The sequence below is a fragment of the Puma concolor genome, chromosome B3, assembly GCF_028749965.1.
Source record: "Puma concolor isolate L17-30 chromosome B3, mPumCon1.1.hap2, whole genome shotgun sequence".
In the NCBI taxonomy this organism is placed as follows: domain Eukaryota; kingdom Metazoa; phylum Chordata; class Mammalia; order Carnivora; family Felidae; genus Puma; species Puma concolor.
In genome coordinates, this window is record NC_141672.1 from 108,371,200 (window position 1) to 108,392,496 (window position 21,297).

Here is a 21,297-nt window from a genome sequence, read left to right on the forward strand (position 1 = left end):
CTGGATAAATAAAGGGACAGTAACAAATATACAGAATTGAGACATTATTTTCAAGTGTTTCAGGAGCTACTCCTGGTTGCTAGTCCAACTTACCAAAGTCGTAAAACAGAAAAAGTAAAAAAGCAGATGAGCTAGAGAACACTTTTACAGAACCAAATTCCTATAAATAAAAACTATGGTGGGGCGCCTGGGTGGCTCAGTCGGTTAAGTGTCCGACTTCGGCTCAGGTCATGATCTCGAGCTCTGTGAGTCTGAGCCCCGTGTCGGGCTCTGTGCTGACAGTTCAGAGTCTGGAGCCTATTTCAGATTCTGTGTCTCCCTCTCTCTCTGGCCCTCCCCCATTCATGCTCTGTCTCTGCCTCAAAAATAAATAAACATTAAAAATAAATAAATAAAATAAAAATAAAAACTATGGTTAATTCTTTGATATTCAATCTGAGACAATGGTTGGCCTGCATTGTTACAGTATTACCTGTCTTCCTGCTCCCATTTCTCTAAAAAGAGTTCCAAGTCAACAAACAAAACCCTTGGTTCCCTAGCAGCTACCTGCTCTAAGCCCTGCTTCTGGTCTACATCTTTGCAAAGAAACCAATCTGATAATGTCTGATAGTTGTCTTCACAAAACACCTCTGACTCCTCCACAAAATGACAAGCTCAATCCACACACACAGCAGGTGTGGATGTGGTTAAGTGCAATTCGTTAGAAAAGAACAGCACTACTACAATTATCACAAGATACTTCCTTCAACCATTAACTCCTATCTTCCAATTAATAAAGGCCCAAACTGGCTGCAAATCCTGGGAAACTTACCAGGACAAACATTTACACAGTTTCATAGAAACTAGTCATATGACATATTTCATATGACTAGAAATGATTATGTATCGACCTTAAATATAAAATAATTTTCTCCTAAAATTACTATTCCTCAAAAATAATACACATTTTTTAAGAGGATGCTATCTTTAATGACTAGGTTAGTTATTCATTAGTGCTGACAAAACTAAGTGAACTTTTTGCTTTGAATTTGACAAGATGTGTTTTTCACATTTGACGGATATTTAAGGCAATGAATTGATGATCAGATTTGGGCTTCTACTAAGTATATTAATAAATAAATACCTTACATTTTAAAAATGGATCAGTCAAGCAAAAGAAAATATAACATTTCCAATGCTTTTATCTTTTAAAATAGCACTATGAAAGGTACAAACCGCACAGAAATTACTAGTCTTCCAGTAATTTTTTTTCTTCAAGCTATTTTTAATAACTATTTTTTGATGCAACTGTTGCTACAAGTATAGTTGGCATCATCTAACTATAGAGTGTTATACAGTGTGCAGTGATTCATCACTATAGCACTATATATGGTTAAAGGAAAATGACTATGTGGGACCATATGCAAAAGAAAAAAACATTACTATTTTTGTGAATGCTTACAACTATTTCCTGTGAAAAGATATGTGAAGGGTGAGGGCACCAAAATATAATTACTACAAACATAGATTCTACTCACCAGTTTGATAGCTACATATTCATTGGTGTAGAGATTTTTACCTAGGGGAAAAGCAGAATGTATATGTTTTAGTGACATTTATTTTGGGAAATGCAAAGCAAAATCTTAGCTTACAGGGTCATGAGAAAGGTCACGTTCCCAACGCTATTCACATATATGAAACATGATTTATAAGCGAAAAGCTAAAGAAATAATGAGACCCAGTAAGACAAGAATAGAAACCACTTGAGAATTTGGAAATTTAAGTTAGACGTGAGAACTTAGAAAAAAGAAAACAAGTCTCCTCTCTCTCACACACGTTTTGTTATTTATTATTTCCCGACAACTAAGCCATGAAGCAAACCAAGAAGTGCCAGAATGTCAAAGATGCAGAAATTTTAACTCTTGGCACAATAAACACAAACCCTCACTTTTTAAACTAACAAATGGGAATTATAGATTATTTGTCACTGCCCTAAAACTTACCTACTGTCTGTAAGTAGATGATTCTCAAAGCTGTTTGGCTTTTGCACCACAACTCTAGCTCTTTATATGCAGAAAACGGCTCTCTACCTGCATAACTTAAACATCTCAAGTTCTTCCTGAAATAGTAGGGATTATTTCCTCTCAACTTCTCTACTTCAATAAGTGGAATCAATACTCTCCTAGACATCTAGAGGAAGTGCCTGGAGTGAGGATGAGGATGAGGATGAAGGTAGCAATTACCCACTTTGTGAGCTCATACTACATGCTCGCTATGTAGCTATCTTAACCTCCCCACCTCTACTCATTCTTAAAGGCGAATTTAAATTCCTCCAGAGTGTTTAGTGTATACCATGTGGTTTAGCCACTGCACTGGACTTCACATTTCTTCTTATACATTTGTCCTATCTTAATCAGCTAGACTATAAATATCTTGAGGGTAGGAAATATTTATCCAGCAGTTCTCTCAATGCCTCATCGACTGTTCTGCACATCACAGACATTCAAAACAAACACTGACTGATGAAAAGTTATCAGCACGTATAATTACTTTTTAAATAACACATAGGAGTAAATGTATTTACACACACATACACACACACACATAATGTACATGGCTAGATATAAAGGCATGGAGAAGGATATACAAAGATGTACATTAAAGACAGATACCATATGTTTTCAATCTTATGTGGATCCTGAGAAACTTAACAGGAACTCATGGGGGAGGGGCAGGAAAAAAAAAAAAAGAGAGAGAGAGGTTAGAGTGGGAGAGAGCCAAAGCATAAGAGACTTAAAAACTAAGAACTGAGGGTTGATGGGGGGTGGGAGGGAGGGGAGGGTAGGTGATGGGTATTGAAGAGGGCATCTTTTGGGATGAGCACTGGGTGTTGTATGGAAACCAATTTGACAATAAATTTCACATATAAAAAAGCAAATATAGAAAGATATACATTAAGGTATTAAAATGACTATTTCTTAAACACACACACACACACACACACACACACACACTTTATCTTGGAAACAAAAGGCTGCTTACAATACTATTTTAACCAAGATCTAAACAACAGGCAGCCCTTTGCAAACTATACCATTATACTTTTAATAAGGCTATCAGGTTGCTGAGCACCTTTATGTGTCAAAGAGTACACTAATTTAGGAATAACTTTTGTGCGCAAGTAACATAATAAAGAGGACTTGCCGACTGCCAGAGAAATACCTAAGATACCATTAAAGATGAACAACTTCTTTTTTAAAGAAACCAAAGTAGAAAACAGGTATTTTTTCCCTATATATTAATTGCATTCAGCTTCTAAAAGTCAATTTGTGTTTCTGATTAATCTTCCCACCAAAAACATTTTTAAAAATGTATCTGATGAAATTGTGAAAAGGAAACTAATAACTGGGAGAGGAATAGATGAGGCAGAAACAGCCAATGGAGGGAAATTAAAGTTCCCTGCATGTACAAAATTAAATTTTATTTTCTGTTTAAATAAACAAAACCAAAAAACTTCAGCTTAGCCACAGACTTATCTCACACCAGGTACAATTCTGCATAAAGATTTTTCAGGATAGCCCTTCCTGGCACAGTATAAGCATTATTATTGTGACCCCAAGTCAATTCTGGCACAAGGCTGACCCTAAGAACTTAGTATTATTTAGAGACAAACAGTCAATTTCAAATTGTAAGTATGTTTAGGAGTCTTTCTGAATTGGACACACCCTCCCGCCAGTTTTTACAGTGAGAATTCCTATGGGAGTCAGGGGTACCAAAATTCATCCCTTACTCATTTAAAGTATAACATGCCATTAGTGTCGGAGATAACTTAATCTTTGAAGTATATGTGTGAAGTAACAGATCTTTAATTCCATAGATACAACATTTAAAGTGAAGTATGGTAGTGGTAGAAATGTAATAGAGTAACCAACCTAGATTCTGATCTGTGAGCAAGAAAAGAGAGAAGGCAATTCAGGAGTTCTCAGGAAATAAATTCTTTTCTTTTTATCTTCCCTCTACGTCCTTCCCCCAAGAGTCTTAAAAAATGAGTAGGATTTTAAATAGCTGAAGAAGGGGAGGGGCGCCTGGGTGGCTTAGTCAGTCGGGCGTCTGACGTCTGACTTCGGCTCAGGTCATGATCTCACAGTTTCTGAGTTCGAGCCCCGCGTCGGGCTCTGTGCTGACAGCTTGGGGCCTGGAGCCTGCTTTGGATTCTGTGTCTCCCCCTCTCTATGCCCCTCCCCTGCTCATGCTGTGTCTCTGTCTTTCAATAATGAATAAATGTTAAAAAAAAAAAATTAAATAGTTGAATAAGCGGAAAAGGCATCCCAAAGCGAAGAAGATGAATGAACAAACAAAAAAGTGACAAAGTAGATGGCACAGTCTAAGAATGATAGGTGGTCTGGGAGTAGACGGACCGTAAGTTGCATTGTGAGGATCAGTAAGTGGTAGGGACAGACAAAGAGGGGTTACAGTAGAAACAGGGCTAGAAAAGTAAGACTCGGTATACATGAGAAAAGTCCTCAATGCCACTTAAAGTTTAAAACAAAGTTTTTGAGTAGGGTAGTGACATGATCAAACCTGTGTTTTGAATAACCACTTGTGAGGAAACATAAATGACCAATTAAAAAAATAAAAGACCAGAGGTAGGGGTTAGCATTTGAACATTTATTACCCATCATATGCAGATATCAGACATCTAAGATGAGTAACACTCAGTTCTCACCCTGCAGAGACTATAATCTAGCTCCTCACACAGGGCCTTGTACAGATGGCACACAAGTTTATTGAATTAATCACATAATGTGATGAGAGTTAAAAGAGAAATATGAACAAGTCAATAGAGGAGCCTGGATGAGGGAGTATAAAGCATCTGGCCACAAGTGGCACTCACAGTAAGTCTCAGAAGGACAGAGGAGAGAATAAAGGGTATTTCATAGTACATAAAAAATACTAATGTGAATAGTGAGATGGAAACATGATAGAAAATGCACAGAATCTGATATACTGCATGTGGACCGACATGAATGGAACACAAAATAAATGGAGAAAAACGGTGAGAAGTCAAGTCAGAAAGATCCAATAGGGACAGAGTGTGAATCACCTTGAATGCTAGCTTCTTACCCTAGGGTATGCACAACCAAACATATGTGGAGATGTGCCAGGGCATAAGCTATACAAATAAGGCATGCTTTTCCTAGATCCTCACTTTCCTTTGAAGATTTGGGAAAAATCTTTTTTATAGTAAAACAAACTTTTTATATTATAGAAATTGCACAGATTTCTTTTGAAGAAAAAAAAAGGTAAGAGTTTAAAGAAATCCCAGGCACTTACAGATCTGCTTCTTCCAGAGTCCAGGGCGGGGATTGGGGGTCGGTGGGGAGGTCTCACCAATCAGTGGGTAAGCTTTTTCTCATTTTCCCCATTGGGCAGCCCAGGTTTCACAGTGTGTTTCACTTTCTACAGTGTGAACCTGCCATCTCCCGTGAGGGTGGTACAGGGTATCTGCCAGGGGATGCCAGGGAGGGAGATGATTTAGCCATCTGACTGCTTCACATATAGACTTGCAGCTAAGCTCTCTGTTTTTACTCCTTCTCCTTACTTCATCCCTGCTTTCTGAGCTCCTAGTGTCTCCAATTCTTTAGTTTAAATAGTGTAATTTATGTTACAAACCCCCCTACCCTTTCAATCATCAGCCTGCTCTGGACTGCTAAGTCAATTACCACTTAACTATCTACTCTCCAGCTTCAAAAATTTTATTAACATTTCTCACTTGTTTTCCTCTTCTCTCTCACTTGGTGTGTGTGTGTGTGTGTGTGTGTGTGTGTGTGTGTGTGTGTGTGTGTGTGTGTGTGTGTCTGTGTCTATTTATGCCTTAAAGAGGTCAAGAAGAATGTTCAACTCATCTCTTTAGCCCTGGCAACATATACAGTATCTGATATGTAATGGGTAACAGATGCTTGCTGCAGTGAAAACAAATTCATTTAACATTCAGAAGGTTCTGACAAAGTTCTAGGATAATAAAAAAAGAAGCCTAGGTTATAATCAGATATGGATAATCCTAAATGCATATATAGGAGTTTTGGTTTCCTTATTCAGCTTGCTGTGAAACCAACAAAGGTCTTGTGCCACGAGTAAAAGCATAATGGTAAAAATTTTATTTTAAAAATATTAATCTGGCCCCAAAGTATAAAATAAAAGAGAGGAGAATACCTAGAAAGAGGAGAGGAGAATACCTAGAAAGAAGATGAAGGGGAAGCTTTGATAGCAGAACATTTAAAGAATAAATGTTCTTTATGTGGTTATGAGCATTCCATGAGTTAGAATATGTGAAAGTACTTTCTAAACTGCAAAATGCTAGATAAATCTAATTTTTATCTACTTCTCTTATTATTGCAGGGTATTACCCAATAATTGCTGGAAGAAAACAACTTAAAAATATGATTTATAATCAAGGCATTTCAATGAGACAAAACTAATAACCTTTGGAGTACCTGTAAATGTGAAGGAGAAGGAAAAGAGAAGGGTCAAAAAAGTCTTCATCAGTTGAGAACAGAAAGAACCACAAGACGAGGCACTCTGCCACTCTACCATTACGATGCCTCCCTCCAAGTTCCCACTAAACCAAAAAGTAATCTATAATTATGAAATGTTTCTCAGCTTCAACTTTCGTATCTATATAAAAAGTTGGAGCCCCTGGGTGGCTCAGTTGGCTAAGTGTTCGACTCTTGCTTTCGGCTCAGGGCATGATCTCGCAGTTTGTGAGTTCCAGCCCCAGGTCTGGCTCTGCACTAACAGCAGGAAGTCTGCTTGGAATTCTCTCTCTCTCCACCCCTCCCCCACTCACGTTCTCTCTCTTAAAATAGATGAATAAAGAATTTTAAAAATATAATCACAGAAACACAAGGAATAAGGAAACCTATGTTAACACCAAATGTGATAGCTGATACATCACAGAATGCTGACTTGTGTTTGCTTACTTTCTCTGGGGGCACCAAAAGAACTGAACACATGTCACCCTCTTCCAAAGCAATTATCCTTAATCCTAAGAGGCACTGGAGGTGATGAAATAATTCTCTTGTGCTATGCATCACTCAAATGAATTCCTTTGCCAGAGGCATCAGGAAGACTGAACAGGCCAACACAAAGTGCAGCCATGTAAAAGTCTAGATAATCACTCAGCCACCATCCTCCTCAGTGATATACTTACTCAAAAATTTTGCTCTGGAAGAATTTAATTACAAAGACAGAGGGTTAAAATCCTGCCCATTTAAAATGAATGACTGCTTCAGCTAAAATAGATTTCTTAAATATATATATTTAAAACATATCAATAACTGTGAGAAAGGCACTTTAATGGACAGCAAAATGCCACCGATGAGATGGCATGATCCCAAGCACTCAAAGCTTTTAGTATCTGTTGCACAAAATCCACAATGCTTCCCACGCTCACTTCCTGGCTATGAGTTCTTTTATTGTTAATGGAAATGAAACTACATTACATAGTCGTTTTTGGAGCTTTACGTCTAAACTCAGCCTTTTGAAACAGCAGCCCTGGATGTGATGCTGCCCATAAAACCCACTGCACGAAGACTTCCTATTTTAGTAAGTCACCTACAGAGACAACATTTACTGTAAGCTTCATCAGACACAGCATTATTTCAAAGAACCAGCAGGCCTCAGTTCTCAAGAGTCACACTGATAAAGGAACATACAGCCTCGGGTTCCCAGTTTAGTTAGATCTCCAGCTGTCACATTTTCTGGTCCTAAAGTGAAAGTAGTACATTTATAAATCACTACCTAGAACTTGTAAAAACAAATAAACAAACAAAAAATCCAGCCAAATGAACTTGAGGTATTTTGTGTTAAAAGAAGAAACTGCTTTTTTGTAACTTTCATTGGTTACCATGTCTATTCAGGGCAAAGAGGGCAGACTGGCCTAGCGCCTCTACTACCCAGAGAACATCTTTTTAAGTAGGTATTATGATTAGGGGTAAGAAGATAACAAATAGAACTATAGCTTTAAAGAAAAGAGCCACAAATGTTTTCCATTTTTACTTAATTCTACTAGTGAACTCGTACACTGTGCAGAAATGTTTCCCAAATGGTTAGCAGTTAACAACAAGAGTAATTTCTCCTTGTGCTATGCTTCTTGAAGGGATTACTTATCACTATTAGTAGTATATTATTAAAAAATTAAATCTTGCTCAACAACACCGGTAATGTTATAGAACATGTTTACTGTTAATATGCAAAAACAGGTCTTACTTTTTTATTTATAAACATGTCTATTTTAGGCAATGTTTGTTAAAATGTTTTCTAAAGTACATGACGTGATCCACTAGTGAAGTGTGAAATAAATAAATACAAGGGGTCCTGACCAACATGTTTAAAAAAAAAAAAAGTGTAAAATAAAAAATACAGTATACCACTCTTAGCATGGGTATTATTTCATTAAATGTCTGCTTCAGATATATATACATATTAAATTGTGTATGCAGTGGATCATAGCGTATTTGTTTTAGTGTGTCATGGTCAAAAAACAAAAGCCACTAATAAAAACCTGGGGGTACCTGGGTGGCTTAATTGGTGGAGTGAATTCAACCCAAAACAGTAATAAGATACCATGGGAGAAACCTAACCAAAGAGGTAAAAGACTTGTATTCTGAAAAGGGTAAAACACTTACGAAAAAAATTGATGACACAAAGAATTGGAAAGACATTCCATGCTCATGAACTGGAAGAACAAATGCTGTTAAAGTGTCTATACTCCCCAAAGCAATCTACACGTTTAATGCAATCCCTATCATTTTTTTTTTTTTTGGAGCATTTTTTGGAGAACTAGAACAATCAATCACAAAATTTGTATGGAACCACAAGAGATCCCAAATAGCCGAAACAACTTTGAAAAAGAAAAGCAAAGAAGCATCACAATTCTGGATTTCAAGTTACATTACAAAGCTATAGTTATCAAACAGTATGTTACTAGCACAAAAATAGACACACAGATCAAAGAAACAGAACAGAAAACCCATAAAGGGGACACAACTATCTGGTCAATTAATCTTCAACAAAGCTGGAAAGAATACCCAATGGGAAAAAAACAGTCTCTTCAACAAATGGTGCTGGGAAAACTGGACAGCTATATGCAGAAGAATGAAATTGGACCACTTTCTTTTCTATTACTTAAAAAAATTTTTTTTAACATTTATTCATATTTGAGAGTGAGAGAGACAGAGCATGAGTGGCGGAGGGGCAGAGAGAGCAGGAGACACAGAATCAGAAGCAGGCTCCAGGCTCTGAGCTGCCAGCACAGAGCCCTACATGGGACTCAAACTCACGAACCTGTGAGATCATGACCTGAGCCGAAGTCGGACGTCCAACCAACTGAGCCACCCAGGCGCTCCTGGACCACTTTCTTATACCATACACATAAATAAATTCAAAATGGGTGAAAGACCTAAATGTGAGACTTGTAACCATAAAAATCCTAGAGGAGAACATATAGGCAGTAACCTCTTTGACATGGGTCATAGCAAATTCTTTCTAGATGTGTCTTGGGAGGCAAGAACAAACTACTGGGATCTTCATCAAAATAAATTGCTTCTGCACAGTGAAGGAACAATCAATAAAACTAAAAGGCAACCTATGGGACGGGAGAAGATATCTGCAAATGACTTATCTGATAAAGGTTTAATATCCAAAATCTATAAAGAACTTATCAAACTCAACACCCAAAAACCACAAAAACTCAGTTAAGAAATGTGCAGAAGATGGGGTCCCTGGGTGGCTCAAGTGGTTAAGCATCTGATTCTTGATCTCAACTCAGGCCATGATCTCACAGTTCGTGAGTTCGAGTCCCATGTTGAGCTTTTCCCAGACAGTGTGGTGCCTGCTTGGGATTCTATCTCTCTTTCTCTCTCCTCTCCATCTGTGACCCTCCCCTGCTTGTGCTTACTCTCGGGGGTTCTCTAATAAATAGACTTAAAAAAAAAAAAAAGAAAAAGAAATGGGCAGAAGATACGAATAGACATTTTTCCAAAGAAGACATACATGCTCAACATTGCACACCATCAGGTAAACGCAAATCAAAACTCCAATGAGGTGGTACCTCACACCTGTCAGAATGGCTAAAATCAACAATACAAGAAACAACCGGTGCTGGTGAGGATAGGGAGGAAGGGAAACCCTCTTGCACTGTTGGTGGGAACGCAAACTGGTGCATCCACTCTGGAGAACAGTATGGAGGTTCCTCAAAAAGTTAAAAACAGGGGTACCTGGATGGCTTAGCGAGTTAAGCATCTGACTCTTGATTTCAGTTCAGGTCATGATCTCACAATTGTAGAACCCATATTGGGCTCCACACCACACTCAGTATGGAGCCTGGTAAGATTCTCTCTCTCCTTCTGCCCATCCTGTGCTCCCATGCACACTCTCTCTCTCTCCAAAAAAAAAAAAAAAAAAAAAGTTAAAAATAGAACTACCTTACAATCCAGCAATTGCACTACTAGGTTCTTAATCCAAACAATACAAAAATACTAATTCAAAGAGATATATGTACCCTGATGTTTACAGCAGCATTATCTACCACAGCCAAATTATGTAAACAGCCCAAGTGTCCACTGACTGATGAATGGATAAAGATGTGGTATGTGTGTATGCACACACATTCGCGCACACACACAATGGATTATTACTCAGCCATTAAAAAAGAATGAAAACTTGTCATTTGCAATGACACAGACGGAGCTACAGAGTATTATGCTAAGTGAAATAAATCAGTCAGAGAAAGACAAGTACCATATTACTTCATTCATATGTGGGATTTAAGAAACAAATGAACAAATGGGGTAAAAAAGAGGGAGGCAAACCAAGAATCAAACTTTTTTTTTTAATTTTAGAGAGACAGTGAGAGAGAGTGAGCATGACTGGGGAAGAGGACAAGAGGGGGAGAGAAAGAAAAGGAATGAGAATTTCAAGCAAGCTCCACACCCATTGTGGAATAGGGGCTTGACACAGGGCTCAATCCCATGACCCTGAGATCATGACCTAAGCCGAAATCAAGAGTTGGACACTCAACTGACAGAGCCACCCAAGTGTCCCCCCCCCTCACTTTTTTTTTGGAAAGACTCTTAACTACAGAACAAATTGTTGGTTACCAGAGGGGAGGTGGGTGGGTAGGGATGGGTAAAATAGGTGATGAGGATTAAGGAGAGCACTTGCTGTGATGAGCACTGGGTATTTTATGGAAGTGTTTAAATCACTATATTGTAACCTGAAACTAATAATGCACTGTATGCTAACAAACTGGAATTTAAGTAAAAACTTAAAAAAAACATGCACATGAAAAAAATTTTTAATCAAAACCTTCTGGAAAGCAGTTTCAATGATCTCAATTTGAGTCAGTGATTGGCCTAACTTCATTGACTTTTGATAGTAAGAAAAATGAGGGGTTCTCTAATGGCTCAAAATCTGGAATAAGGCTTAGTAGGGTGAGATAAAAGGGTGGGACGGTATTTATAAATGGGATCAAAGAAAGACCCATATATCCCGTTTCAAGAAGGGGAGCCTATGAAGTACTTACAGAGGCCTCTGCTTTACTAAGCAAATGCGTAAAACTTTCTATATCAGAGTGGTGAGAAAAAAAAATTGGAATGAATCACTCCAGAAAGCATGATATTCTGCAGCAGAAAAATACTAAAGTACTTTATTTTTTGAATTTAATTATTATGTAAAGTTTTAAAGTTTTATAATTATTACCCCATGTAACCTCACCCAATTTCAATAACTAAATTATTTTGAAGCAAATCCCAGGTATTATATTTTCCTAAAAAATATTTCATTAAAGAGGCGCCTGGGTGGCTCAGTCAGTTAAGCATCCGACTTCAGCTCATGTCATGATCTCATGGTTCGTGAGTTCAAGCCCTGGGTCAGGATCTGTGCTGAAACCTCAGTGCCTGGAGCCTGCTTCAGATCCTGTGTCTGTCTGTCTCTCTCTCTGCCCCTCCCCCACTGATGCTCTGTCTCTCAAAAATAAACATTAAAAAAACTTTTTTATTAAAAAAAATTTCATTATGAATCTCTAATAGATGTGAAGTACTTTTTCAGAACAGGCAGATGACTTGGTATTTGAAGACTTCTGCAATATAAATGTGGCAAATCAGAAGACCAAATGGAGATCCATGGACAAGGAGAAGGCTATACCAGTCAGACATTCAAGCCACTCAGGAAGAAAAGTCTACTTGGTCCTTTCAACAGTAAAAGGATTGAAAGTGAAAAAATACAACTATGAAAAGAGTTCAAAGTGGTTCTAGAAGCAAGTGATTCTAGAAAAACTAAAACCATGGATTGTCAGTTATTTGAATTTGGTCATCAGCTAAAACAGTCTAATATGTTATTAATATTTGTTCTTTTGTTGTTTGTGCTTTTGTTCTTAACTAGGAATCCACTGCCAAATCTGAGGGTGTGAAGATTTAGACTTATCGTCTAAGAGATTTATAGTTTGGGCTCTTACATTTAGTTCTTTGATCCACTTTGGATTAATTTTTGAATATGGTATGAGGTCCAGGTTCAAATCAAATCCTTTGCATGTGAGTATTCAGTTGTCCTAAGAGTATTTATTGAAAAAATATAGTTCTCCATTGAATGGTCTTGGCATACTGGTCAAAAAGCAATGGATCACAGATGATTCTTCAATCTATTATGTCTATTATAATGCCAGTACCACTGGCATTAGATCACTGTTGCTTTGTAGTAAGTTTTGAAATAAAAAAGTGTGAGTCATTCAATTTTATTCTTGTTTTTCAATAATGTTTTGGCTCTTCTGGGCATCTTGCAACTACATATGAATTTTACGATCAGCCTGTCAATTTCTACAAAGAAGCCCAGCTAGAATTCTGACAGGGATTGTGTTAAATCTGTAGATCAGTTTGGGGAGTACTACCATCTTAACAATATTAAGTTTGATCCCTAAATATGAAGGTCTTTCCATGTATTTAGGTCTTTAATTTCTTTTAACATTTTATAGTTTTCAGAGTATAAATTTTACACTCATTTTGTTAAATTTATTCTATTTTGATAGTATTGTAAACAGAATTGTTTTCTTAACTTTGTTTTCAGGTTAAATATAGATGCTTTTGTTTAATAACAATTTGGACCTCTTCTCTCATGATCCATTCCCAGAAGGATAGTATGTCTTTTAATTAGAAAAGACTGAGCCACCCAGGCACCCCAAGTATCAGTAATTTTTAATTCTGACTGAAGGGGCATGGGGATGTACATAAAAGTGCTCTCATAGTTCAGTTGTGAACAATATTTTCACAACCATACAACTATAAATGTAAAAAAAACCCGGTGTGTGTGTGTGTGTGTGTGTGTGTGTGCCTGTGTGTGTGTGTGCTTTAGCCCCAGAGGGGGTGCACCATTCTTGGAGGTACTGTAATACCACGTTGATGCACAGAGTGAATGGGGCAAGCACCTATTCCATTTCCCTGCTCTAAAAAACATTTAACTTACTGTCCTCGGATACAGGACATATCAGATATTAAACTAATAAGAACAGATACTATACTTGATCTTAGCCAAGAGACCAAGAAGTAACTGTGTAGAAAAATGGTTTAATAAAGTATATGATGTAAGTATACAGGGAGAACATGGGGGAGTGACTGGGATGGTGTACACAAGAAAAATGAAAACCAATATTCAATAACACTTAAAAAAAGGAAGCATCTAGAGGACATGGTTAAAAGAGTGGAAATGCTTGTCTGTAGAGATCAGGACTTTACTACCTATGCCATATGGTTATTTTCATTAAAATTATTATAGGGCACCTGGGTGGCTCAGTCGTTTAAGCATCTGACTTCAGCTCCGGACATGATCTCAGTTGGTGAGTTCAAGACCCACATCAGATCCTCTGTCCCCCTCTACCTCTACCCCTCTCTCACACTATCTCAAAAACAGACAAACATTAAAAAAATTAAATTATAAAAGGGTGTTGGCTGACTGTCAGTAAAGCATGCGACTCTTGATCTCAGAGTTGTGAGTTCAAGCCCCACACTGGGTATAGAGATTACTTAAAAAATAAAGTTAAAATAAAAAATTAAATTATAAAAAATAGATTATCTAGGGGCACCTGTGCAGTTCAGTTGGGTTGAGCATCTGACTTCAGCTCAGGTCATCATCTCACAGTTCATGAGTTCAAGCCCCACATCAGGCTCACTGCCATCAGCACAGAGTCTACTTCAGAGTCCACTTCAGATCCTGTCCCTCTCTCTCTGCCCCTCCCCTGCTTGTACTCTCTCAAAAATAAATAAAACACTAAATAAATAAGTAAGTAAGTAAGTATCTATAAGCATTCTCTTGCCCTAGTAACCCCAACTCAGGAAAAAACTGGATTAACCTAGACTTTTTGGAAAAGTACAAGTTCAGGCAGTTTTCTCCTTAGGATGCATGATGACATCATGTGAATATTGATTCTAAACTCTCCTCATAATAAATCCCAAATCATCTTTGCTTCATAGTACTGCTCACACAATTCCAGATGGCTTTTAGCAATCCTGGCAATTTCACCATTAAATTCTCCTGATAAACTAGCCAAGATACCAATGCATAATCCTGCAAGAATCTTATCTGTGACACTCTAAAATTACCATATTAATGTGATACGGACTGTGTGTCAGCGAATGTGGTTAAAGGGCTAAATGGGTGATGGGTACTAAGGAGGGCACTTGCTTGATGAGCTCTGGGTATAATATATGCAATGAATCATTAAATTCTACTCAGGAAACCAATACTACAACTATATGTTAACTAAATTTAAATACAAACTTTAAAAAATGAAAAAATAAAAATAAATAAAACTTAAAAATAAATAAAGTGGTTGATTCCTACCAGTTTTTGATAGACCGTGCTGAGGAAAAAAAAAAAAAATTCTTCCTTAAGCTCTGTTAAAGTGCTTTAACAAACTCCTGGAGTTAAAACCAACAGAATGTAATTCTAAAAGAAATTTAAGCTATGATACTACTAGGAACAAGAATTTTATACTTATTTGTGATTTTTCAAGAAAGTTAAAACACATTATTTCTGGAATCAGAATTTTAATGTTTTTAAATATTTATTTATTTTTGAGAGAGAAAGAGTGGAGGAGGGACAGAGAGAGGGAGAGAGAGAGAATCCCAAGTAGGCTCCACACCTACAGCAGAAGCCCTACTCAGGGCTCGAACTCACCAACCTAGAGATCACGACCTGAGACAAAACGAAGAGCCAGACACTTAACCGACTGAGCCACCCAAGCACCCCTGGAATCACAATTTTAAATTAAGTCCCTCCACAACATACTGTAGAAGCAAAACAAAGAATATATTCTATTATACAACTGTTAAGTGGGAACATAAACATCCCTTAGCGAAGTATTTTGTCAGTTTTACAACTTCCTTTTAAATGGTTCAAACACACACTCTCTCTCTCACACACACGCTCTCTCACACACACACACTCTCACACCAATGTTCACAAACATACCTCCAAAGATATAAAGCATCTGGAAAAAACATTAACTGGTAAATTGAGGTAACAGTGTATTATGGATAATCGCCAACCTGGTTTTTTTTACTTTTTAGTAAAATTTTGAAAATCTTCTTCATACAAAGTTGGGAAAAAATAAAACAAAAGTTTAAACATTATGTGTATTATAGGGCACCCGGGGGGCTCAGTCAGTTAAGCATCCTACTCAGTTTCAGCTCAGGTCATGATCTCGCAGTTTCGTGGGTTCAAGCCCTGCGATGGGCTCTGTGCACTGACAGAGGGAACCTGCTTGGGATTCTCTCTCTGCCCCTCCCCCACTTGCGTTCTGTGTCTCTCAAATTAACTTAAAAAAATTTTTTTTTAAATCAAGAATATCTGTATTATGTGTACAAATTAAATGCTCACTATGTACCAACCACTGTCTTAAATGATTATATGCATTACCTGGATTTTATCTTCACAACACATCTGTTAAATTAGGTATTATTTCTACTCTCATCTTATAGAGGAAAAAAAATAAAACCTGGAAAGGCAATATGACTTCAGGACTCTTACTTTTAAGAAAGAAAGTAATGACACGACTTCTAAACTTGTTTTAGTTTGTTCCATCCAAAGACCCTATAAATTTGCAAATATATAGGAAAACCTTAACAATGTTGTAAAAGCACCTTATAATCAGTGTTAATGTTTCACTGCTTGGCATGGTTTTTGGCTGATACAGACTTTGTTCTATTTGTTCAAATGATAAGATTTACTAGAAACTATGAATAAAAAAGTAACATTTGATTATACAATGCCTTCACTTTCATCTAGAGAATAAACACTTAAATTTTATCTTAAGCCTATATTCTTTCAGATGAATGATATTCAAAAAATTTTAACGGAGAATAGTATCTTGTAAATAAAATCTTACTGAAAACTTAATATATAGGTGACAGAATCCTGTCTCCTCACTCTTCCTTTCTCATTCCCTCACAGTGCAAAATAAAGGCTCTGAGACTTTGTGGGACACAAAATGAAACCAAGTGCTTTAGAATCTGTAAACTGTTAATGATCACAACTGCCAAACACAGAACTTGCTGGTAAAAGCTGAAGTTACAAATTCCAATTTAAGTTCATTAGTGACAGGTAAGAAAACAACAATATGCAGAGAAGTTGTCATGTACACCCTACTTTAGACACAGAAGTAAGTATCTTATTTTAGAAGTCAGGGAGGAGTGTGTCAAAGGATAAGCTGCTACCCTTAGCCAATTTACCTTCTGTGCTAACATACTTTAGCGATTTCATCGGATAACAAAGACGAAAAAGAGCAAAAAAAAAAATCAATTCTTTATGCTTCCATTTTTTTATTTGCAAGTAAAAAGATTTTCTAACAATGTTCTATTTCACAAGGGTAATATGAAGATTATTAAAATTATATGCAAGATTGTAGAGTCTCAGGGGTCTGCCATAAATATAAGTACATACCCATTAGAATGTAAAAGAAATATCATCTCCTTATTCTTGCAACTAAAGAAAAACAAGCCATTATTACTAGACTACATTAAATGTAGACAACATTTTCTTAATTGTGGAGGAACAGAATCATTTACATCTTAATGTTTACATGATTCTTTCCAGACCAGGTTCAGCAGAATACTCAAAACTTCAAAAAAAAAAAAAAAAAAAAAAAAAAAAAGTCCTCAAATTAGCCTCCATGTTTCTCATTTAATAAAAAACAACTTGCAGATCTGTGTCTACTCCATCATGTCCTCCTAGCTTTTATTCACAATCATTCTTCATCAATCTTCCTTTCTTGAATCTTCAAAATTCCCTTATCTACTAAGGCAATCAATGTACACATATAAGACTCCATAGAAATAATCTTTCCATTGAGAAGCAGACAAAGGCCACAAAGAAGTAACTCTTAAAAGAAGAAATATAAATCAACGTGTGAAGATGTTTAACTTGGGGCATGTGGCTGGCTCAGTTGGTAGAGCATGCAACTCTTGATCTTGGGGTTGTGAGTTGGAGTCCCATGTTAGGGATGGAGTTTACTTAAAAAAGATATTTAATTTTACCCATGAACCTATACACATTTAACAAGATACCATTTTCCCTTATCAGACTACCATAGATGAAAATATTTTCAATAATTTAGTTCAAGGTTTTTGAAGGGGTAGAGAAAGAACCATTTAAGCACACACATGCACAGAGAGGCAGAAAGTAAAGAGAAACCACCTTTCTAGGAGGCAAATTTATAATATGTAATAAAATTGAAAGTATGTATATCCCTTGACTCAGAGTGTACACTTCCAGGATTTATCCTAAGAAAATAATCAGCCAAGTTTGTACTATGAAGATGGGATGTACTACAAGCATCTACAAGGATGTTCAGTATAGTATTATTTATAATATGAAAAAACACAATTTATACATATATATATATTGACTAAATAAATTACTGAATTAACTACAGACATTAAAAATGATCTATTTTTTAAATTAGAAGTTCCTGCTATATTAAGTGATAAAAGCAGGTTTATAGTACAGTTTGACTGTATTTCCTTTTTAAAAAAAAATTTTTTTTAATGTTTATTTTTTAGAGACAGAGTGCAAGCGGGGAAGGGGCAGAGAGAGTGCAAGACACAGAATCGGAGGCAGGTCCCAGGCTCCAAGCCATCAGCAAAGAGCCAGACGTGGGGCTTGAGCCCACGAACCCTGAGATCATGACCTGAGCTGAAGTCGGATGCTTCAACGACTGAGCCACCCCAGGCACCTCTTGACTGCATTTCTAAAATATGTCCTGATATACATTTTTAAATTCTAAAAAATTAAATTAATTAAATGAAATTAGTGGTTATCTTTGAGAAACGTGTCAAGAAAAATTAGAAAACTTTGGCAAGAGACATGTTATTTTCTCTTTAAAAATTTTCCTTTAAAAAATTTTTTTGGGGCACCTGGGGGCTCAGTTGGTTGAGTGTCCGACTTTGGTTCAGGTCATGATCTCACAGCTTGTGAGATCACAGCTTTCACATTTACTTGGTCTCTCCAAGCTGGCAAACTCAGCGGTATTGGAAACCTTCCCCTCAAATAACTGGTTGGTCAATTCTGGCCTACAGCCTACTTCTGAAATTTTTCCCTCATTCATCTCTTCCTCTCAATCTCACTGTCATTTGCAGAGCTAAGAGCTAAGGCAGTCCCACCCATTTCTGACTTAGACTCTAAAGGCAAACAAACATTTCTTAAGTACCCATTAAACATTTCTTAAGTACACATTATATGCCATAAACAGTAAAAAGGAGCTAAGAATATAAAGATTAATGAAGCAAAGTACTACCATCGAGCTCATCCGGAGGCAGAGAGATGCAGCAAGATAATACAATGTGACACGTACTACAATAGAGCAAAATCCACAAGATGTCAATCTCTTTCTTATCTGATCTAATCTTAAAACTACCTGAATTATCTTTCTAGAATACAAACCAGATCCGTCACTCTTCTGTGGTAAAGTCCTTGGTGAGTCTACTCCACTGCCTACAGGATAAAGTCCAAATGTTTTAATACCATCCAAACACTTCACAGTCTGGTCCCAACCCACTTAATGGTACTTATTACTTCTCTTTTACTTCACATCCAATAACTCAGTCATGTACAACTAGTTGCCGCTGATAATATTTTGTGCTCCTAATATTGGAGAGCCCTGCTTCCTTGTGCCCACCAGCGGAAATCCTATCCTACTATCAAATAATACTTCCTCTCTGAAACCTTTATTAACCTCTGCCAATGTAGTTTTTATACAATCTATTGAAATACTTATCACTTCATATTTGTTTTTCTTTCTACTGCTAAACTGTGAGACAGATTTTTTTGAAAGTGTTTTTTAAGCTTATTTATTATTTTTTTAATGTTTATTTATTTTTGAGAGAGAGAGAGACAGAGCATGAGCAGGGGAGGGGCAGAGAGGGAGACACAGAATCCGAAGCAGGCTCCAGGCTCCAAGTGGTCTGCACAGAGCAGGATGTGGAGCTTGAACCCACGAACCGTGAGATCATGACCTGAGCTGAAGTCAGACACTTAACCAACTGAGCCACCCAGGTGCCCCTATTTATTTTTGAGAGAGAGAGAGAGAGAGAGAGAGAGAGAAGGGAAGGGGCAGAAAGAAAGAGGAGGAGAGAGAGAATCACAAGTAGGCTCCACACTGTCAGTGCAGAGCCCAAGGCTGGGCTCAAACTCACAAATCTTGAGATCATGACCTCAGGCAAAATCAAGAGTTACACGCTCAACCAACTGAGCCATCCAGGCACCCTATGTAACTGAGATTCTTAAGGACAGAAACTAATTTTGTTATGCTACCTTACCCAAAGTCTAGAAAGACAGTAATTACTCAAGCAATGTTTGTTAAATGGATGATGGGTGGAAACAGATTTGCAGAGAACAAAAATGTACTAATCATTACATTATTTTTTTTCTCTATCTAGAATCCAGAGTTCTACCTAAATCCAGTGGTACTAAGGCTACTACCTACCATCACCCCCACATACCAGGAGCCTGAAGAAGGTCATGTTTTTTCCTCTCTTCCTATTCATCTGGCTATCTATCCATCCCACAAATTACCAACAGTAATACATAAAGAATCCCCACCCTACAAGGGGCTTATATTCAACTAAGGAGAGACAATTAACAGGTAAACAAATACAAATAAATCATATCAGGTATTCATCCATGTGATGAATAAAATAGTTTGATAGGATAGAATATGGCTAGGAGAGAAATATGCCATTTTAAATGGAGGCTAGGGAGAAATCACTGAAGGTTTCTCTGAGAAGGTAACAGAAGTTGAAGCCTAAAGGATAAGAAGCAACCACCTAAGCAAAATTTGGAGGCAGAATTCTGTAGTAGAAGGAACTCTAAGTGAAAAGCTCTGAAGCAGAAATGCATTTGGCTGCTTGAGGGGCCAGAGACAGTATGGCTAGAGAAAGAAATGAATTTGGAGAAGAAAGCATGGCCTTGTAGGTGGAAGCCTTGGTGAAGGCCCATCTGCACCTGCCTTGAATTTGGAATTTCCTAGTTTACATCTCCTGTTGGTCACACAACCTCCTACTTACTAATGTCACAGCAAAAGCGCAATGGAAGGGAGTATATAGCATACCCATCCTGTTAGGAAGATGTCAAACGATTCTGGAAGTACCTTTTCTCATTTCTATTGATTAAAATATTCCTAGATACAATGTCCTGACAATATGGCCCCAGAGCTAATGAAAACCTGGTAAGCACATAAGACTAAAATCACTTCAAAAGAAAGAAAAGCCTTTCCACTGACTACAAGGCAAGCCAAAATGAGAACTACCAAAATTATCCTAAATTCATGGGAGGAAATAAAACAGAACACTCTACTACTCCGAAATACACATGGGCTACAATTTATCCTTTTAATTCAGTAAGTGTTTCTAATCCCATGTAAACTTAAAGATCGTATAATACAAATCCAGACTTAAGTAATTAGACAGATTTCTAGTTTTCATTGACTACAGTTTTTCTTCACCTTTAGAGAAATAAAACAATTTTGTGACCTTTTGAGAATGCAAGAATTTATATGCATCATAAACTGCCTCTCAGCAGTAATTCCGTGGATGTTCATGTCACAATCTATTTAATTCCAACTTACTACTGTGATGTTAGAGCAAAGTCAATCCATTACATAAATGAATATTCAAGAAACTAGGTTCTAAAACAACTCAGTAGTTGCTAGGAATTCAAACAGTGTGAAATTACACATCTTACTCCTATTCTCAGCAGCATCTGCTGGCTTTGCTA

General features: G+C 37.1%; 1 protein-coding gene and 1 non-coding gene across 12 annotated transcripts in view; both read right to left on the reverse strand.

Moving 5' to 3' along the window:
• CSNK1G1 (casein kinase 1 gamma 1) overlaps window positions 1–21,297 on the reverse strand; it is a 162,348-nt gene that overhangs the window by 82,385 nt on the left and 58,666 nt on the right. For all 11 annotated transcript variants that reach the window (XR_015252705.1, XM_086710917.1, XM_086710919.1 and 8 more), the window contains exon 3: window positions 1,518–1,558. Coding sequence is in view for 10 of the 11 variants with exons in the window: in XM_086710917.1 (XP_086567043.1) it covers window positions 1,518–1,558 (41 nt within the window). In the remaining variant the exon portion in view is untranslated. The remainder of the gene's footprint in view (window positions 1–1,517; window positions 1,559–21,297) is intronic.
• On the reverse strand, window positions 13,390–13,579 carry LOC112856714 (U2 spliceosomal RNA). Its single transcript, XR_003223259.1, has one exon. It is a non-coding gene; the product is annotated as a U2 spliceosomal RNA (small nuclear RNA).